This window comes from Daphnia magna, unplaced genomic scaffold, assembly GCF_020631705.1.
Source record: "Daphnia magna isolate NIES unplaced genomic scaffold, ASM2063170v1.1 Dm_contigs141, whole genome shotgun sequence".
Lineage (NCBI taxonomy): Eukaryota > Metazoa > Arthropoda > Branchiopoda > Diplostraca > Daphniidae > Daphnia > Daphnia magna.
The window spans coordinates 232-21,316 of record NW_025533139.1 but is presented as its reverse complement, the minus strand read 5'-3'; the positions used below and the strand labels follow the sequence as shown (position 1 = coordinate 21,316).

At 37.9% G+C, this 21,085-nt stretch overlaps 1 protein-coding gene, 1 long non-coding RNA gene and 1 pseudogene across 2 annotated transcripts; 1 reads left to right on the top strand and 2 right to left on the bottom strand.

Moving 5' to 3' along the window:
- Nucleotides 1-11,537: 11,537 nt before the first annotated feature.
- On the bottom strand, nt 11,538-14,008 carry LOC116935197. Its single transcript, XR_006641598.1, has 2 exons — nt 11,876-14,008; nt 11,538-11,752 (listed from the first exon to the last, which is right to left on the bottom strand). It is a non-coding gene; the product is annotated as an uncharacterized LOC116935197 (long non-coding RNA).
- Nucleotides 14,009-14,078: 70 nt separating this feature from the next.
- Nucleotides 14,079-17,477, top strand: LOC116935196 (cubilin). The gene is made up of 10 exons (XM_032942548.2): nt 14,079-14,584; nt 14,673-14,734; nt 14,903-15,028; nt 15,096-15,198; nt 15,339-15,499; nt 15,578-15,733; nt 16,262-16,394; nt 16,610-16,675; nt 16,841-17,019; nt 17,256-17,477. The coding sequence occupies exons 1-10, from the start codon at nt 14,215-14,217 to the stop codon at nt 17,418-17,420; spliced, it is 1,521 nt and encodes a 506-aa protein (XP_032798439.2). The 5' UTR covers nt 14,079-14,214; the 3' UTR covers nt 17,421-17,477.
- Nucleotides 17,478-18,469: 992 nt separating this feature from the next.
- On the bottom strand, nt 18,470-20,685 carry LOC123467074 (annotated as a pseudogene).
- Nucleotides 20,686-21,085: the final 400 nt, after the last annotated feature.

The following is a 21,085-nucleotide window of genomic DNA, read 5'->3' as shown; positions in this document are numbered from 1 at the left end:
CCGCATCGCAAAGGGACGTGATCACGACTACTTACAACAACCAATATGGCGTACGTTAACTAGATTGTCATATTTAGGGTAAAAACGCAAATTCGGACACGGAGCACTTTCATTCTAATTCCGGACAAAAAAATGCGACTTTTTTTTATTAATATCCGTCTAATAGGGTGTTTATTGGGAAATCTAATAGACAAAATTCATACTAAATGGGGGGATGCGTTATTCGGCCAAAGGGCATTTTATGAAACGCAACAATAAACGGAAAAACGCTAATTAAAATCCGTGCGTTTTGCTTGCGGCCAAAGAACCCAGACAGTGCACTTTCTGCTAGCTGATACCTAGACGGCTAAACAAATATTAAAGGTAAGACTGAACAAATTCTGTTACTAATTACACCTAAATGTAGACCAGGAAAAGCTCTATAAATTATATAGGGGAGAGTGGTGGCAATTGATACACTTTTTGGTTTTTTGTATTTCTTGAAAAAAAACTGAAAAATTTAATATAAAAATTATATAGAATTGTAGCCTATTATCTCAGCTACTAAACGATATTTTTTTAAATGAGAAAAGATTAATTTTAATAGAAGTAAATTGTAAAAAACTGAGGTCGCTTCGAGTGTTTCAATTGCCATGGTAGCAGGGCAATTGAAACGGTGTGTCGACGTAATTGCAACGTGGGTTTTCCCATAAGGAAGCTTCTTCATACCCACATAAAATGAAAATCACGATATCTCAGCAGCCACAACTGCTAGTGTGATCAAATTTTACCATTAGGTACAATGCAATTTACAGATTTTTAAAATATGCTTAAAGTAGATCGTAATTTAGTTTAAAATATTTAAATAATTAAATTTAAAAAAAAACCATTAAGTAACATGCTTTTTTAATAAATCCCAAACAGCGAATACAAGTATTATAGTTGTGTTAACATGATGATTTACATTTGTTTAAATGAATTACGTCAAATACTTGCAAAAAGAATGCAACCACTCGCAGACAGGGAATATAAACAAAGTGTTTCAATTGCCCTGCAATAGGGTCATCGTTACATTTAATTATTTAAAATTACTTAAGAATGCAGGGAAAAATTAAATGACATTAAGTTGTAGAAAAATGAATTGCAAATCATCTGAAACTAATTTTATTAATAAAGCGTAGCGTTTTAGGGGTTAAAACAAAAAAATTTAAAACGCAAATTTAACAGACGGAGAACAAAAAACAGTTTTTTCGAGATATCTTAAAAAGTTTTGAATAAAAAAACTCGTAAATTTTTCTAAACTTGTAAACCCCCTCATTCTATTGACCCTAATTTTTTCAAGAAAATTCCTCTTATACGGCGAGAGAAACAATTTTTGTTTCAATTGCCCTGTGTCTCAATTGCCCCCACTCTCCTCTATAAGTCTGTCCAGTTTAGTGGTCATTTAGTCGGAATGGGAACAATATAAACAAACACCCAACTTTGCTAATTTCAGACAGCCGATGCTAATGTCGGACAGTGATTTTTGTCCAAAAAAAAATAAAAAAATTTATTGTTTATGTTTTTACATCAATCGACGCAGAATTTTAAAAGCAGTCGATTTATGTATGATGTTTTCGTGTTATTTTTCACCATTTGACGGAATTCATGAAAAATGCATTAGGGACTTAGAATCTAGTCCGGCTTTATCCAAGAAAGTTTTTTTACATTTTTTGAAAATTAGCATTGAAGTTCAACGCCAATACGGTTTATTTAATTTTAAAGATATCGAAAAAAATTGACTATGCCTCACTATTCTTAAAACGAGAAATATTTCGGGAAACATTGCCCCTTATTCGGACACACCTTTTTAAAATTAGATTTAACCAAAACGCAAGAAATTTTTCCACTTTTTTCAGTCCTTAATTCCAGCGTGATACGCATTTAATTTTGAATTGTCCAATTGTTGTAAAAATGTAAAAAGTGTTTTTAAATTGCTCTTGTTGTATCCCTATCTCATTGCGTGTAAAACGGTGTTGCTAATTCCGGACACTTTTTTTTTAAACCAACCCATAGCTGGAAATTTTTTAATATTATTATCAGAATTAGCTCTGTGGGTGAATTCTTGGCTAGTAATCCGAAGTTGCATGGTTCAAGCCTCAGAAGCAACATTTACATGCGTTGAATATATATTCTTTGCAATATTGTGCTGTTTAGCTAGCCATGTATACATCTCTAAAACTTTCGGGGAAAAAATTTGTTTTCTTAATTCATTTTGCAGTCTTATTCAAATATCGGTTGTAAAATATTTGCGCTGCATCACAGTGTACCATAACGGAAAGAAAATAAAAAGTAGTGAAGTAGCTGTGAGGTAAAGCACTTCCTTCATGATCCGTTGACTTGTGGTTCGATTCTCTGAAGCGATAAGAAATGTTTATTGGGTCCAGTGATTGATACTGGGTCTTAGAATATTGCTGAAATTTTTTTGACAAAATTATTCTACAATCTAACGGTTTTCATATTTATTTTTCGAAGATGGCTTACACTACTGAGGATCTGGAAAATGCGGTTGCAACTTACATTACCGGTAGTGGCTCTTATAGAAGCATCGCCAGCATGTTTGGCATTCCAAAATCTACCCTCAGGGAAAAGGTATTTGTAATTTAGGTTTTCAACAGTTATTAAGAGAGCCACTCATTTAGCGGCTTTCGCTTTTTTATTTTAGACTTTTTTCTCATGTGTAAAAAATGGAATTTTCAATTCCGAAAAGCCACAATTGCCATTTTAATTCCTTGCTTTTCTTTCCCCGCATAATTTTCTGTTTAAATTCAGTATGTTTTTAGTTTTATTTAATAAACTTTGATCAGTTGTTTTGATTTTAGTGAGAAGAAAGGAAACCATTTCTTGATTGTAGGGCTCGGCCCTGATTTCCCGAGAACCAGCTTACTACCGGAACATACTGGCGCTAAGCAACAAAAAAACTTAAAAAGGGAAATGTACTGGCGCGACACACATTACATTTCCTTTTTTAAGTTTTTTTTTATGAAAAAATATTGTAACGGAAAAAAATTTCAAATGAAACAATTTTTTTGCGTTTAATCGATCAAGCGCAGTATTGGACCTAAGCGACAAAACGCAAAAAATTTGTTTCAAATGGAATTTTTTTCTATTTCAATATTTTTTCATGAAATTCACCAAATAGATAGCCCTTTTAAATACCTATTGATTGCCGTAAAATTTATGTAAATCCGCTGAAAACTCTTAGAACGTAATTAATTATTTTATTTTAAGACATTTGAGCGGGGGGGGGGCCAAAAACAGACTTTTTTGGGTACGTTGTTTGGTTACTAATATACACCAAAATAAACATAAAATTTATTTTTGATATTCTTTATTATCTCAAGCACGTTTTGATATGATATTTTACTTCGATTTTTATAGTTTAAGAACCGCAAATTACAATAAAATGTATATACCCCCCTTGGCCCCTTCCCGGCATCTATTGCGGCGGCCATTTTGATAACGCGCGTAATTCAAATTTGAATTCTAACTTTTACTTATTATTATTCCAACGTTTAAATTACTAAGAATGTATGTAAACTCAAGTACATAAAAAAAAACTCAATGTATTTTAAAGAGTAAGCAGCAAGTGTTTTATTCATAAACAACATAAAGCAAATACAATGAGTGAAGAGTGACACAAACAAATTGTTTTGATTGTTTCATTATTTAATTACATTTTTAAATTGAAAAATACATAATTAGCTTTAATGGTATAGTCTTAGTTATTGATGGTAGGCTAAGAAGGTTGCTTTCTAATTGACTATTCAATTGACGACTGTTGATCTAAAGTATTATCCACAAAAACGTAGCCTCCGAAACGAAAATGTAGATCAAAGAGTGGGTAGTCTTTCATGAGCGATCATGCTAACCCTTCAAGTGCACACGCCGGATTTTATTCGCTGCCGGTGTTGCTGACGATCCCACAGTTTCAATTGGGTCGACGGTCTTTTCTTCCGGCTGAGTAACAGTTTCTTCTTTGATTTCTTTGGCGAAAGTCATGCCCGCAAAGATAGTGTTGAAATCCAAAGGTAGGGCTTCAAACCAATTTGCACCTAGGATCGACGGGATCTTTTCGCTGGTCGCTACTAACAGCGGAAGTTGGATTTTTTTATTGCCGTACTTGACTTTGGCGTAATATTCACCAAGGAGAGAAACTGCGTTATTAGCATGTATGAGGGATGAAGATCAGGTTTTCCTAGAGCTTCCCAATGCAGCTTCCCGATTATCGAAGCCGTTGCTCCTGTATCCAACAACATTTTCATTTCCGTTTTTTCGATTACCAAATTGATGTAGAGGAGATTAGATCTATACCTCATCGCATCGGCACGCAACTTGAGCTGGGTTCGACGGCAGATCTGGGAAAGCCTTGTGATGGTTCGATTGTTGAAAAATGTGTTCCAGTTAATATTTAACAGAGTTGGAATCCACCTCCGTCCCAGCAGACTTCGCGCAGTTTCGTTGTCGGCTACTTGAATCGGCAAGACATATTCCTCCTCGGCGAGCGTTATCTTTGCGTTGAATTCCCCTTTGATGGGTACTGATCCAAGGGCTGATTTTCTTAATCTCGAACTGTGCGTTAATTCCGGCTCGCCCATCTGTTGCCATATGGTTTGGTTTGTTGATGATAGAATTATGGCAACTCGTATCCATTTTCATCCGAACTTCAAAACCGCTTACCTTCAAATCAAGAAAATATTTTAAAGCCATCTTGTTATCGTAAGGTTAATCAATATTATTACTTATTAAACGCTGTTTGCTTTGCAGGCATAAGCCAAAGTTCACCCGAGCCAACTTATTGGTAAATACGTCGTTTCCCTTTGCGATTGATTTTGTCGGTAATCTATCAAACTTTTATTTCCAAAATAGAACGCGTGAGTTAAAGTATGAGGTATCGCAACCATTTCAGTCATAGGAAGTATGTGTTTATAAATTTTCAAGTATGATTTTTACTAATTAGTACTCTGAATCCGTTAGACAAACAATATCTTGTGCCAATCGAGCGGTTGGGATACGTTAGGCTTTAGTAGTCATAACATGGTTGCAGCAGTCCGCGCAACACAGATTAAAAATAATCGGCTACACTATTACGAAGTACTGAAGTTCAACAAAGTTCTCGAAACTATGCCGTTTCAGCGAATTGTTAAAATAGCTGCGGACTGAAGCTAGCAGCCACATACCATTTTTCTGTCTTCAATTTATGTGAAGTTCTCAATTGCAGCGGCCAATGTGAATTTAGCAGTTCCAATGTTTTAACCGATTTTGCTAATTTGTTATACTTTTTTGCCTTTTGGTGAAGCCAAAGATAAGTTTATCAAGGTTTCGAACTTTACAATTGATATACTTCGTAAACATTCTAGCCCTAGACCGCCATTTAGAAAAGTAATGCTATCGTTTCATTTTAGTTGCCACACGTTCATCTGTCTGTTTTGCCTTAAGTGTTGGAAAGAGTAAGCAGCTGAGGTTCCAGAAAGCAGCATTTCAGAGCAAGAACCCAATTTGATGACTTGTCAAGGTACTATGTACTATGTATGTTCAGCTTTGTATCATTTGTCTTTTGAATGGTAAGACTGAACTAGATGGGAAATCAAAGACTTTGCGTTTATCAGTTAGAAAAATTCACATGGTTGATTAGCTGGAAGCAACTGAGGTCAGGTTTCAAAATATAATGTCGATTTTTACCGCTAGATGACAGCTTGTTTGAAACTTGCTGCTTGAAGGACGGGAGCTTTCGGCTTTTTAGGCAGGGCACAGTGTTGCCACAAGTGGCTTTCTGGAGCCGTTTTGGCCTTTTTTTGGTTGAAAATTGGACGATTGGCTTTTTGGCTATTTCTGACTTTTTCCGAATTTTTCCCATGATTTGGCTTCAAATTGGGCTTATTTTAGTTTTAGCGCATAAAATATTTGAAAACAAAAATTTGCAACGCTAACTGCAGTCGATATAAAGCATTTGCGCATAGCCGTCTACACTCTACAGTAACGGCCAGGAAACGGGGTATTTCTGTGTATTTGGGATGGAACTTGCGTCCTCCCACCCACCCACAGGCACCTTGGAGCATTCGAACCATTGAGTGCTGCGACTGGTGGTCAATTTTCAATAGGACTTTTTCCACAATTTCTTCACAAGTTTTAGACGCCACACAGAACGCACTATTCTGCTGCCTGATAATCTGTCTGGCCAGGTCTGAGAAAGTGATGAGTGATACTCTGTCTGATCTCTGATGTCTCAAATTGAATCCTAGTGGCAATCCTAACCAGGAAAACTAAGAATACGCCAAAAATACTGATCTTACTACTAGCTTTAATAGTTATTTTTATTTTTGAGACAGTGGCTTTAAAGTGGCTTTTTTTTACATTTCAAGTGGCTTTATTTGCCCAATTTGGCGCCTTTTTTGGCTTTGGAGAAAATTATTTCGTGGCAACACTGGTATTAACCCTGTTTGAACCCCTTCCTTTTACCCCAATGACTACCGATTTCTGTGTGAATCATAAAAGCTTGTTTCTCCGTAGAGAAATATGCTCAAAAGAGTGTGTCAGGAATATCAGTTATAATCGGTGGTAGCGCAGTGATCAGTCGCGTGCATATCGTTTAGACTTTTTGAAGCTTTATAAATTCGGCATTAAATACAACCGTTAGAGTTAAAAACATTATAAACACGTGCTACAAGCTTCCAAAAAATGAATTCGTTTGTTACAGGTTCTGATTTTGCAACAGGCAGTGGACATCAGCAGCCATCGAAGGTGATATTTATTACACAATATTTGTAATCCTTTCAAACAGTAAAAAAAAAATTTAATTCCAGAGAAAGCTTTCCCCTGTAAAAGAAGTTGAAAATACTATATTGCATAAACCAGTTATCAATGGTAGCCCAGTTGCAAAGAAAAGATTTGTTCCAACCATCCCACCAACTCGTGCTAAGAAAACATCTGATTCCCCATCATTTAAGGAAAGGAAACCAATTCAACCGTACAAGGGAATTCCTAGGAGGGGAGGTCATGGAAGGGGGACTAAAAATGGAATGAATAATTTGAGGCAGCCCCATCAGAGACGGCCAGTAAACCATGGCAACAGACCAGTTGCACAATATCAAAAACCAGTACTCGTTCAGGTGACTACATTTTGTTCTTATTATGTAATTTTTTTGTTATATTTTTTTTCTATTTATTTAGATGGAATACGGTTGAATTGGTTTCCTTTCCTTCAATGATGAGGAATCAGATGTTTTCTTAGCACGAGTTGGTGGGATGGTTGGAACAAATCTTTTCTTTGCAACTGGGCTACCATTGATAACTGGTTTATGCAATATAGTATTTTCAAATTCTTTTACAGGGGAAAGCTTTCTCTGGAATTAAATTTTTTTTTTACTGTTTGAAAGGGTTACAAATATTGTGTAATAAATATCACCTTCGATGGCTGCTGATGTCCACTGCCTGTTGCAAAATCAGAACCTGTAACAAACGAATTCATTTTTTGGAAGCTTGTAGCACGTGTTTATAATGTTTTTAACTCTAACGGTTGTATTTAATGCCGAATTTATAAAGCTTCAAAAAGTCTAAACGATATGCACGCGACTGATCACTGCGCTACCACCGATTATAACTGATATTCCTGACACACTCTTTTGAGCATATTTCTCTACGGAGAAACAAGCTTTTATGATTCACACAGAAATCGGTAGTCATTGGGGTAAAAGGAAGGGGTTCAAACAGGGTTAATACCAGTGTTGCCACGAAATAATTTTCTCCAAAGCCAAAAAGGCGCCAAATTGGGCAAATAAAGCCACTTGAAATGTAAAAAAAGCCACTTTAAAGCCACTGTCTCAAAAATAAAAATAACTATTAAAGCTAGTAGTAAGATCAGTATTTTTGGCGTATTCTTAGTTTTCCTGGTTAGGATTGCCACTAGGATTCAATTTGAGACATCAGAGATCAGACAGAGTATCACTCATCACTTTCTCAGACCTGGCCAGACAGATTATCAGGCAGCAGAATAGTGCGTTCTGTGTGGCGTCTAAAACTTGTGAAGAAATTGTGGAAAAAGTCCTATTGAAAATTGACCACCAGTCGCAGCACTCAATGGTTCGAATGCTCCAAGGTGCCTGTGGGTGGGTGGGAGGACGCAAGTTCCATCCCAAATACACAGAAATACCCCGTTTCCTGGCCGTTACTGTAGAGTGTAGACGGCTATGCGCAAATGCTTTATATCGACTGCAGTTAGCGTTGCAAATTTTTGTTTTCAAATATTTTATGCGCTAAAACTAAAATAAGCCCAATTTGAAGCCAAATCATGGGAAAAATTCGGAAAAAGTCAGAAATAGCTAAAAAGCCAATCGTCCAATTTTCAACCAAAAAAGGCCAAAACGGCTCCAGAAAGCCACTTGTGGCAACACTGTGCCCTGCCTAAAAAGCCGAAAGCTCCCGTCCTTCAAGCAGCAAGTTTCAAACAAGCTGTCATCTAGCGGTAAAAATCGACATTATATTTTGAAACCTGACCTCAGTTGCTTCCAGCTAATCAACCATGTGAATTTTTCTAACTGATAAACGCAAAGTCTTTGATTTCCCATCTAGTTCAGTCTTACCATTCAAAAGACAAATGATACAAAGCTGAACATACATAGTACATAGTACCTTGACAAGTCATCAAATTGGGTTCTTGCTCTGAAATGCTGCTTTCTGGAACCTCAGCTGCTTACTCTTTCCAACACTTAAGGCAAAACAGACAGATGAACGTGTGGCAACTAAAATGAAACGATAGCATTACTTTTCTAAATGGCGGTCTAGGGCTAGAATGTTTACGAAGTATATCAATTGTAAAGTTCGAAACCTTGATAAACTTATCTTTGGCTTCACCAAAAGGCAAAAAGTATAACAAATTAGCAAAATCGGTTAAAACATTGGAACTGCTAAATTCACATTGGCCGCTGCAATTGAGAACTTCACATAAATTGAAGACAGAAAAATGGTATGTGGCTGCTAGCTTCAGTCCGCAGCTATTTTAACAATTCGCTGAAACGGCATAGTTTCGAGAACTTTGTTGAACTTCAGTACTTCGTAATAGTGTAGCCGATTATTTTTAATCTGTGTTGCGCGGACTGCTGCAACCATGTTATGACTACTAAAGCCTAACGTATCCCAACCGCTCGATTGGCACAAGATATTGTTTGTCTAACGGATTCAGAGTACTAATTAGTAAAAATCATACTTGAAAATTTATAAACACATACTTCCTATGACTGAAATGGTTGCGATACCTCATACTTTAACTCACGCGTTCTATTTTGGAAATAAAAGTTTGATAGATTACCGACAAAATCAATCGCAAAGGGAAACGACGTATTTACCAATAAGTTGGCTCGGGTGAACTTTGGCTTATGCCTGCAAAGCAAACAGCGTTTAATAAGTAATAATATTGATTAACCTTACGATAACAAGATGGCTTTAAAATATTTTCTTGATTTGAAGGTAAGCGGTTTTGAAGTTCGGATGAAAATGGATACGAGTTGCCATAATTCTATCATCAACAAACTCATATGGCAACAGATGGGCGAGCCGGAATTAACGCACAGTTCGAGATTAAGAAAATCAGCCCTTGGATCAGTACCCATCAAAGGGGAATTCAACGCAAAGATAACGCTCGCCGAGGAGGAATATGTCTTGCCGATTCAAGTAGCCGACAACGAAACTGCGCGAAGTCTGCTGGGACGGAGGTGGATTCCAACTCTGTTAAATATTAACTGGAACACATTTTTCAACAATCGAACCATCACAAGGCTTTCCCAGATCTGCCGTCGAACCCAGCTCAGTTGCGTGCCGATGCGATGAGGTATAGATCTAATCTCCTCTACATCAATTTGGTAATCGAAAAAACGGAAATGAAAATGTTGTTGGATACAGGAGCAACGGCTTCGATAATCGGGAAGCTGCATTGGGAAGCTCTAGGAAAACCTGATCTTCATCCCTCATACATGCTAATAACGCAGTTTCTCTCCTTGGTGAATATTACGCCAAAGTCAAGTACGGCAATAAAAAAATCCAACTTCCGCTGTTAGTAGCGACCAGCGAAAAGATCCCGTCGATCCTAGGTGCAAATTGGTTTGAAGCCCTACCTTTGGATTTCAACACTATCTTTGCGGGCATGACTTTCGCCAAAGAAATCAAAGAAGAAACTGTTACTCAGCCGGAAGAAAAGACCGTCGACCCAATTGAAACTGTGGGATCGTCAGCAACACCGGCAGCGAATAAAATCCGGCGTGTGCACTTGAAGGGTTAGCATGATCGCTCATGAAAGACTACCCACTCTTTGATCTACATTTTCGTTTCGGAGGCTACGTTTTTGTGGATAATACTTTAGATCAACAGTCGTCTACGATGCGACGGCTGACTGCCAGCCTAATCGGGATTGTCTCTCTGAGAGACATGGACGAGAGACTCTCTCGTCGATGTTTATCGTCCAGGTTCTACACGTCCGAAAAAAAAGTTAAACAATTTGGCATAAAAAGAAATCGTTTAATTAAATGAAATGGCTCGTAAAAAAAAAAAAAAAAGGTTTCCTTCCACTTCATGAGCACTTATTGTTATCCCGCTGCTGTTGATTATTGATTTATTTCACTTTGATTCTACATTGACGCAGTCCATACTGTGGATTCAGATATTTTTTTTTCTTTTTCTTTATAGTTTGCGCTATTTATCTTTTTTTTTTCTTGGCAAACATCTGCTTCCGCCATCTTTTTTTTTCTGAACATGAGCGGCTTTCTACCCCTGCTCGAAATCTTTAAGCAACTGTTTTTTTTTCCTTCTGCAATTGAAAAGAAAAAAAATTAAATAACGTGAATGTGGTAGGAGCATATTTAAGGACATGTAAATTTGTGGGGGGATGGTGACTAACCAAAGCAGCGCTATTATGCTCGAAAGATTATATCGTGATTGAACTGCACTTTGCGCGTAATCTATCGTCACATTTTCCCGACAGATAAGCTGATCCTTCTTTACGGTTAGAACGGTAAAATGTGAGCTTTTAACAGAAGGGCAAAACAATTTACGACAACATTCTTCACGTATAGAAACAAAAAAGAAAGCAGCGTGTCAATGTTCAACAAAATCGCTCAATTATTCAGCGGTTAGGCAATTCAAAAATGCTCTTCCTTATCTCCCTCCCCCTCCTACCGCAATGTCAAGTATCGCGCAACACAAATTTCGACGAAAACTTGACACGTTAAACAGATCCCAAATGCAAAAATCCTTTACTGCTCTATATTCCGATAGAGTATAGTACTATATAACAATATTTGATTCATTAATACGTGCGCATCTACACACACAACAAAAGGTTAAATACGACCGGATAAATGTTGCCGATCGCCGAATAAAAAAGAAAGAAAAAAGCGACCAGTCTGTTACATATAGCTTAACTTCCGGCTGATTCTCGGGGTCCGGTCCAGAACTATTCACAAAAAAAAAAAAAGAGGAAGAAAACGGCCGCAAATGATTGAGGCATCAACGTTCGCATCGTTAAACACGTATGAAGAAGAAAGGAGCAGAAGTTTATTTAAAAGGCAACATGACGCTCGACACAAGCGAGCACAATCCAATATATATCCGATAGAATTTAATTCCTGGGATGTCGTCGTTTTCAGTGGAGATGTCCAGACCAATGTAATAGGGCAAGATGGCCACCACGTCGATGATGGACATGACCGATCGCATAAACTTGCATCGGTCCGGAGCGGCGAATAATCTGTTGACAATTTTTTTAAGAAAAAAAAAAGGAAACATGTTAATCCTTTGATTATATAGACAGCAAGGGGGAGGAGCAAAAAATGTGTAATGTGATTAAAGAAAAAAAAATTTTTTTTCGTACCTGTACGCAACTGTGTATACCGTCCATTATTGCATACTGTTGGTTAGTTAGTTAATGCTAAAGGAGATCATTTGTGGACGACGCCGGGACAGGGTAGGGAGTAGTGGTGGAGGAGGATGGGTCGTGCGAACAAGAGCCGCTGTCTCGTGTAACACAGACGATAACAACGATAGACGGGGGAGATGGTTAAGGGGATTAGATAATATGCTTACACACTCTCTTGTTCCAACTATGAGCTGATTTACTATGGATGGGCTAGCATTGTATGTATAGTGGCATCGTCATAATGGCAACATCTTGTCCTGCAACCCATCTTGAAATGCAAACTTTGGTCTTTATGTCATCAAATGGACTTAATTCTTTTCGTTCGATTGTTTAAGAATAAATGGAAGAGACATGTAATCATCTTTGTTGATTGTGGATTATATCGATCGTCCGAATATTATTCGATAATAAATCGAGTATAAAAGCCTGCAACAACAGCGGCCTATAACCAAGTTTTGCTGCAGCTCACGTCGTCATGGCAACTGATCTTTTATACACGATCAAATTGCTGGCCGTCCTCGCAGGTGACGTTGCCTCGATCGCACGTTCACGTTCAACAATTCATTCCATTTCGCCCGGTCCCGTTTATTTGCGAGTCATCGAAATGGCCAGTACTCAGTGCCGTACGAAAGGCGCTCGATATAAAAAAAAAAACAAAAACAAAAACAAAAACAAAAAATGCAATGTAAATAATTCGAGTGAAGAATGACCTTTCGTTGTATAAGCGAGACACTGGCCTATAAGGTCCCGTCTGCAGAGGCCCATTGTTATTGGATTGCCAATTAGCCCTACCTACGGATAATTTGCCAAACTGGTCTGCAGGGATCAATCATGTGCTGCCCCAAAAGGTTAAAACGTCGAAAGAAATAGCTTGCGCTAATTATTCCATTAAGTTCTTGACGGTTTGTTAAAAGGTACGCGGAACAGTCCGTACATGCACACTGCGATGGCTTACTGGTTGTGATGGTCAAGTCATGCCTAGCATGTCCTGCCAAATTTTTATTTTTATTTTTTCTAACTCAAACATATTTAATACGAACTATTAAGCATAAACCTTTTTTAAATGATTTTTTTTTATTCATTTACGGATATTTAAGGTAAAAATATTCGCTCCTCTCGACCCAAAATCCGATGTTTTTTTCTCCGAAACCAAGCCGAACGGTATTTCGTATTCGGTGCAGTGCAAACCGGCCCGATGGGGTTAGGTAAGGTACGAAGTCGAACGGATTTCTTCGGCGCGAACCGGGACAACAGAAGAGCGGTGTAGCCGAAATCCGAAAATATGCGGATTTTTATCGGGCCGGGTCGCACCGGTGGTGCAACCGGCCCATTGACAGCCTTACAGTCCAGGTTGAACTGACCATATGTCGAGGAAGGATTTATTATAATTTTGAATAGCATAGCACAGATCCCGCATAGAACTTACAATTTTCGCTGTTCGAAATTTAACATGAATTTCACGTTGGCTAAAAATTATATTTTCTTACTCACTTAACTCCCCTATGTAGACTAACAATTGTTTCTCAATATAGTTCGATGAAACTACTTTTACACTCACAAGGTACCTGCATACGAAAGCATAGACGAGAGTTGAATTGTATTGCAGTCAGAGATATTAGATAAAGATTGATTGCACGTGGAATCAAAGTCGAGAGTTGAATTATATTACGAGGAGAGATATATCTAGATAAAGGTAAAAACTCGTTGCTCTTTTCCACAAAAACATGGAAACGGATACTGTCCACCTAGCAACTATATGCCTCATAACGTCAAGAAAATGATCAAATGATGCAGTACCGATTCTAGACCAAATAGATGATTGAACGCGACTTATCTTTCTGACAGCATAGAGAGAAAAGAATAAACAAAAAACAAGTTTCAAGTTTACCATTATATAAAAAAACGATATCATTCTAGATTGAAAGATCTTATCAATCAGTGTAGCATTATAGCTTATAATGCGTGATGGGTAGCAGGTGGTCTTGTTTGTAATCTTGAATTATATTTGCTCAGTCGACATAAGGCCTTGTCGTGTATTTTCCGGATGATGAAAGAAGATTTTTCAATTTTTACATGGTCTCATTTGTTATTGATAACAATAGATATGATGGGGAAATATTTTTCGGGAAGGATCGATATAAAGGTCGCTTGCATCCATTATTAAGAGCCCAGTAACAACCCGATTGACTTGGAAGTAACTTTGTCTACTTGTCCTTTTCGTGGCTTGAAGTGACAACCAATCCAATTACTTAAACCTTCAATTATTTGTTATAGTCTTTGAATTACATTAAAAGATGCGAGCCACTCTAATCTGTTGGCTTCTTTTGGCTAGTCTACTAGCGAACGTTGGAGCAAGATCGCCCGTCTTACCAAAATTCGATGTTGACATCATAACCTCTTTAGATAGCGAAGACGCTAAAGTTGATCCAAAGTTGGTTCGCACTTTGCTTGATAACAATTTCGAAAGCGGAACTTTGAGCCCTTGGTACGATGAATCACCTGGTTACGTCAACTGGCGGGTTGAAAATCTCGCATCACCTTCGGAGGCGAATTCCACGGCACCCAAACCGGCTACCGGCTCTCAATATGTGAGAGCGACGCGTAATGCAGACTTGGCGTCCGGCCTTGCAATCCTTCGTAGCCCAACTTTTACTGCTAGTCCTGGTAAAGTCGATTTAATTGTATTGAAGATTAATAATTTTAATTCAAAAACTGAGTTCTTTCTTATTTCCTTTTCAAAACCCTGGGGCAGGTGATCGAGTTTCTTTCGATTTCTGGATCCGCTCTAAACGCCCAGAGGGGAATAATCTTGAGGTAATTGTCACGTTTTAGAATCAGAAGATCAGTATTTTAGAAAGAGAAGATTTTTTTTCCCCCTCTAACCTTCGGTTAATTATTTTTCTATTATTGTGTTTAAATTTGTATTACGATTGACATGCAAATGATATAATTTTTTTAAAAACTGTACATGACGGGCCGTAGCTGGTCTGGGTGGTAGATCGCACCGAACAACAACTGGTCAGCCTGTCACAGTTTTCAACCTTGTCCAATTATGAATGGCGAACACAATCCGCTGTTATACCAGTAGATGTTCCTACCGAAGGCGTGGTATGGTATTAACTCATCTTTGCTAAAATTTATGAAAGAATGTACAGATTTTCTCCTTTTGAACCAGTTGGTATTTTATGGCTACTGTGGAAGCAATTACGAAGATGCTGTTGCCATTGATAATATTTTCGTCGAGTCTTCAACTTACACCACCCAAGCACCTGCTTCAGGTAAAAAACTTGATCAATCAATACGACGACTATTTTGCTGTGTTAGTGTGTAAGAAACCTAGTTCAGTCTTTAGTTAACTCTAAAAAAATGTGAAAATACTTGAGTAGGCTATATCCTATATACGGTTTACGTTATTTAGACTGCATAGTTTTGTCCGCGTCGTTCGGAACGTTCACATCTCCGAATTATCCTTCAAGTTATCCTGAAAACGCCAATGTATGCTGGTTGATTACTGGTGCTTACAGTATTACGCTGCAATTTAATAATTTTGAAACTGAAACTGGAAAAGACACTCTGAAAGTACGTAAATGTGTAGCTTAATTTCTGGTTGCCAAATGTGGAAGTGATTTGCTGACAATGTTGCCTTTATATTTACAGATTTATTTGGGACCAACAATATCCTCAGAGCTTTTCGCCGATTTGAGTGGCTCATATATACCAAATCAAATAACCAAGTACACTGAATCAATGTTGCTCGTGTTTACAAGTGATTCAGCAAACAGTTATGCAGGATTCAGTATCACCTACCAAATAGTAAGTAAAATGGAGGAAGGCTAACGAGAATTATTGGTTTCAAACGTAAAACTTTGGTGAATCCAGTCTGACTAGGGCCTAATATCCTCATATAGGCGACAACGTAGCAATAGATATTTAAATTGTATGCTTAGTTCCAAATGCTTAATATTTAAGCCCGTTTAAGTATTCGAAAGTAAGCGCGCTTTAGGAATACGGAAATAAGCGTCTATGTAGCATTTATTTTTCAAGCAATAGTCAGTTTTCATTCTAAGAGCCTTAATTATGTCAGTTACTGGTGAGATATTAAATGAAATACCACAGCAAGGATCAATGTAAGCTAAGCAAAGGAGTACAACATACAAATTAAAGTAGGCCTAGTTGATGTATAAAGTAGACGAGAATTCCAAGGCATTCTCCTCTTTTATTTAACACGTACGTCTTGTGGGCATTAAATAAAAATCTGATGTTAACTGATCTGATTTTATAGGTCTAAAAATAGTTTTACGCTACAATAAACTATTATAACTTTGGTTTTTGTTGTGGTAGGTTCGACAATCAACAACGTCCCCTTCTACAACTTCTTCTCCTCCTACAACAGCTCCTCCTTATACAACTCCTTATACAACTCCTTATACAATTTCCAGTACCAAAGCTCCGACATACGCTCCAATTATATGCGGTAGGCCTATATTTTTGAGTTATGATACAATATTGAACACGATCGTCAATAAATCAAGAAGCCGTTCTTGTCTCCCCTAAATGAAATGGAGGAAGCACTTAGTGCTTTTTCTAAGTACCCATTTCTGTGTTTCCTTATGGGAAACTTATTTGTTTATTTTCTAACAATTATTAATTTAAATTTTGAATCCACTTCAACACTGACCTACTTGACAGAAACTACAACGGAATTCCAAACTACAACGAGGTTCCCAGATACAACGAAATTCCAAACTTCAACGGGTACGACGAGTATAATACCTTGCCCGCGTTATTTAATACCCATTTCTCTTTTTCCATATGGGCAACTTTAGATGTCTAATTTCCAATCAATATTTATATTCACTTGGGACTTTTGACATAATGACAGTTGATTTCTACACATTTTTTTTGAATCCCGATTTGCAGAACACTCCAGTTGTGGCGGTTTAATTAGCGGGTACAGTGGCATCATCAATTCACCAAACTATCCATACGAATACGAAAACAATCTTGATTGCCGCTATTTAATTCAAGTGCCCTGCGGCTATCGAGTGCGATTGTACTTCAATTCTTTTAACACAGAATCGGGTTACGATTTCGTTAATGTAAGATAACACAAATTTTATTACTATCTATATAGAAAGATTGGCAACTCGACGACGAGTAGCATTATACTATATATAGAATTTTGTCATATCCCCTATGGTGACTCGTATATTCAATTGTACGAGGTTCCAAAATTTCTCCTTGATTTTCACAAAATTTTTAGAATAGTTGCCAACCATCCCAGTTTACTTCATGCAATACAACATCTTTATCTTTTAAATACGCCAACTATTAGGTTCATGACGGACCATCCACCAGCAACTACCTTCTTCTAAGGGCATCTGGCACCACTCGACCTTCTACCGTATATTCGAGCTCAAATGAAATTCTGTTGCGATTCACGACGGACAGCTCCGGGACCAGATCAGGTTGGCAAGCAACATTTGAATACTACTACTAACAAACCTGACAATATTGTAACCGAAGCAAGAGTGAACAATACACAAGGATAGTTAAACGGATAGTTGTTTGAATATAGAGAAAAAAAAGGGGTTGAACACGGTATCAATGACTCTGTTGCCTCAGGATGCAATGCTTATTCAGTGACGATAAGAGATCGAAGGCTTCTTCAGTCAAATTCTGCTATATATATCTCTTCGAACATTAGAACGACGGGGCTTCTCGGCCTGGAAATTCTGGTGACGCAAGTATGTGTTTAAGGAAAATTGTCTGACTTCATTGTCGGTTTGTCGCATTCGTTGTTCGAATAGTTGGTTTTTTCTTAGCCATATTTAATGGCACACTAGTTTTTCGCTGCAAAGTACGTTTTTGTACGGTGTTTAGTAAACAGTTTCTTTCGTCGCCCAATTGAAGTATTTGCACTGAACCTACAGTATATAATGTTTTAACTTTGCAGAAACTGAAACGAAATCTTTAATGGAATTCTTTTAACACTTTTAGACAAGGTGCTGGGTTAGGCTTCATTCCTTGTCATTAATTCTTCATCAATGTTTCAATGTGTTTTCGAATTAGCTGAAAAATAGGACCGGACAAAATAAAATAGGACCCCACGAAAAAGGATTGGAAAATAGGACCGCACCAAAAAGCACCTTACAAAAAAAAAAAAAAAAATCAAAGCTGTCCTATTTCTCCGTCAAAATGGGCCTATTTGTTATAAGTTACCATTTATTTCAAAGTTTCATTATAAACTTGAACTTATTTCAGTAGGCTAAATGATTCGACCTACTTTCACTGGTATAAAGTGGCAAGAACCGTCACTTTCTTTATACTCTACCGTAGATCAAACAACGATAACGAAATACTCACTTCACTCTCTTATTCATATTATGAATATGTTGGTAGACTAATTTCCGATTTTTTTCATTAACGTATTCTCCATACTCTTAGCCATTTTCATACAGACAAGCAGATGTTTCGCCATCTGACAGAGTAACTTACATCAGATCTCGAACATCATCAGCCGGCCTTAAAATAAATCGAACAACTTGATACCAGCATCTTTTCCGTTTAGTAGTCTACACAAAAAGCGGGGTGGAATCCCGCCAATAGACAAAATTTTGTATTCGGTGGTTCGCTGTATAGATTGGCAAGTGTCTGAAAGTAATCGCAGGTTATATTTTTAGATGATGAAGAAGATTTTGCGTTCTGTCTGAAATCTGCTAAAAAAATGCGGTGTTTGCTGGCTGAACGAGGGACGTGTTCTGATGCAAGACGGTGATGTAATCGGTCGGGAATGGGACATGAGCCTGTAGGAAAGGATCGACTCCCCTACTCCTTGCTGTCGCTGAATGTCTCATTAAGCAGTCTTCTTTTTCGGTTTCTTTGAAGGTTTTTTCCCCTTTAAATGATTTTTCCATTCCTCCTTCGTCTGAAAACATAGCAATAACATAAAGCATTTTGTAAGATTCTTTTTAATAGTATATCTGTTTGATATGAGTTCATACCATGTCAGCGTATTTGTTCTCTGCTAGCGTGTAGGAATGTTTGCCTTCCTTAAACTCCTCATTGTGTTTGTCAATGTTGGCGATGTTCTTCTCCCAAATTTCTCGTCTTTTCAATTCTTCAGCATCACTAGCATACGTCTTACGAAATTTTACCTGAAACGAATTAGCATTCAGCCAAAAGTTCCACACCTAAGAAGTATATATTAAGAGAGGCAAGTGGAAGGGATGCTTACCTTAAAACGTTCCCAACGCTCGTCTACATCAGGATTTGGTTTGAATTCGGAGGAAGCGATAGCAGTACCCACTACCACTATTAAAAGAAAAACGTAACAACACCTCATTTTGATGAGGGCCAAAATAAGCGACGGCGAAATTGTACTAAACCCAACTACCACAATTCCAACGCAATAAAATAAAATACAAAGTGTCGTACAAGCTAAAGCATGCAATGATAAAAACGAATTTTTGGGTCGATAGGATCCTGGGCCGCTTACTCAGGTGCGCTAACAGGTGTTCAAATAAACTAGCTCATTTAACACCCTCCCACCAATCGTCCCCACATTGCTGTAAACTACATGATAGAATGGACGCATGTGTTTGTTTGGTGGTTTTCATGGCTTGGAACTCGTGCTTTTCTAGAACACAACAGGTCTATTAAATTGTGCCTAAGTTTCGTAGATACTAACTACATCAACGAAATATTACATTACCCGTTGGATTAAGAAACCGAAATTCTATTTAGAAATTAACAAAAAAGAAAAACGAAATTCAACAGAAATACATGATGAATGCGTTCCACGCAGAGCAATAAGGAAATGCCTAAAATGGCAGTAATCACTAAGACTAGGTCTACCTGACTAGGTCTACCTACTCAGGTTCTAAACAAAACCAACTTCATCACAGAGTTATTTGCGAGCTTGCTTGCGTCAACGAAGTCTCTTTTTCTTTTTCTACTTGAAATATTTTCCAAATGGCTTGCTGCTCACTGTCTTCGAGATATTCTTCAGGACGATTCTGAAGCAAAGAATCGTGTGCTTGGTACCCACCAACCCACTCTTTCAGTCGAACTGCGACTCCAGCCAACAGGTTGTCGTCAAGAAGAGAAGAGTCATCACGCTCTTGTATTGAAGCCGGTAACGAAAACTGGCCATCGGCATTAAATGTATAGAGGTCAGTCAAATCGTTTGAGCCGAAGTAACGATCGATTTGTTCCTCGTCAACAATACGCCTTGATAGTGAGAGTTTGGCTACCTGTGCAAGGGGAACAAAAAACGTCAGCAAGCAGTGCGACGAAAAGAATATTTATTTGTTTTGCTAACCTGGCGATAATAGATTTTTTTCTTCCATGGTTCCCTGAGCTACGAAGCGATAAATGTAACACGGCTTCTTTTGTCCTAACCTGCATTTAAAAATTTAATTACGGATGTTATTAGTCAAGACAAATTTCATACCGGTAAACCCGGAAGACACTTTGAAGATCATGTGACGGGTTCCATGACGCATCAAAAATTATGACGCGGTTGGCTCCCACCAAATTTATGCCTATACCGCCAGCTCTAGTTGAGATTATAAACAGACGCGAACGGGGATTTTGGGGTCGTCATTGAACGCTCGGCACCATTTAAGACGCTGTTCGGAAGACGTGGAGCCATCCAGTCGAAAGTAATCAGTATTGATATTCCACGTGCCGCCAACAACCTTCTAAAAAGATAAATAATAAACGCAAACATCGTGATTGGCAAATTATGACACTTGCCCCATTGGTTTCGTTAGTGTTTCTGATTTGATTTTGAAAACTTCAATTGCAAGAAACTCTTCTATCAGATCTAGGCTTGTGAGCGACTGGCTGAAGACCAATAATTTATCACCAATCAGCTCGCACTCCCGAAGAATATCCATCAGCAGAACAAATTTTCCACTGTGTTCTATGTTGTTAATTTCGTTTTCTGAGATTAAATCTGACCACCAAGGACTGCTGGTCGACGTTAAAGCGTGGTCAACCGGATCTTGCATACACACGTCCTCGCCTTTTTCAGTGTTTTTGTTTTCGAAGCATTGGTCAAAAAAGAATTTTTAATAAGAAAAGAGGAAAATCAAGATGTTTACCGAAAATTTGTTCCTCGGTCCTCATGAGGTAATCGTCGTCATCGTCGTTTTTGGC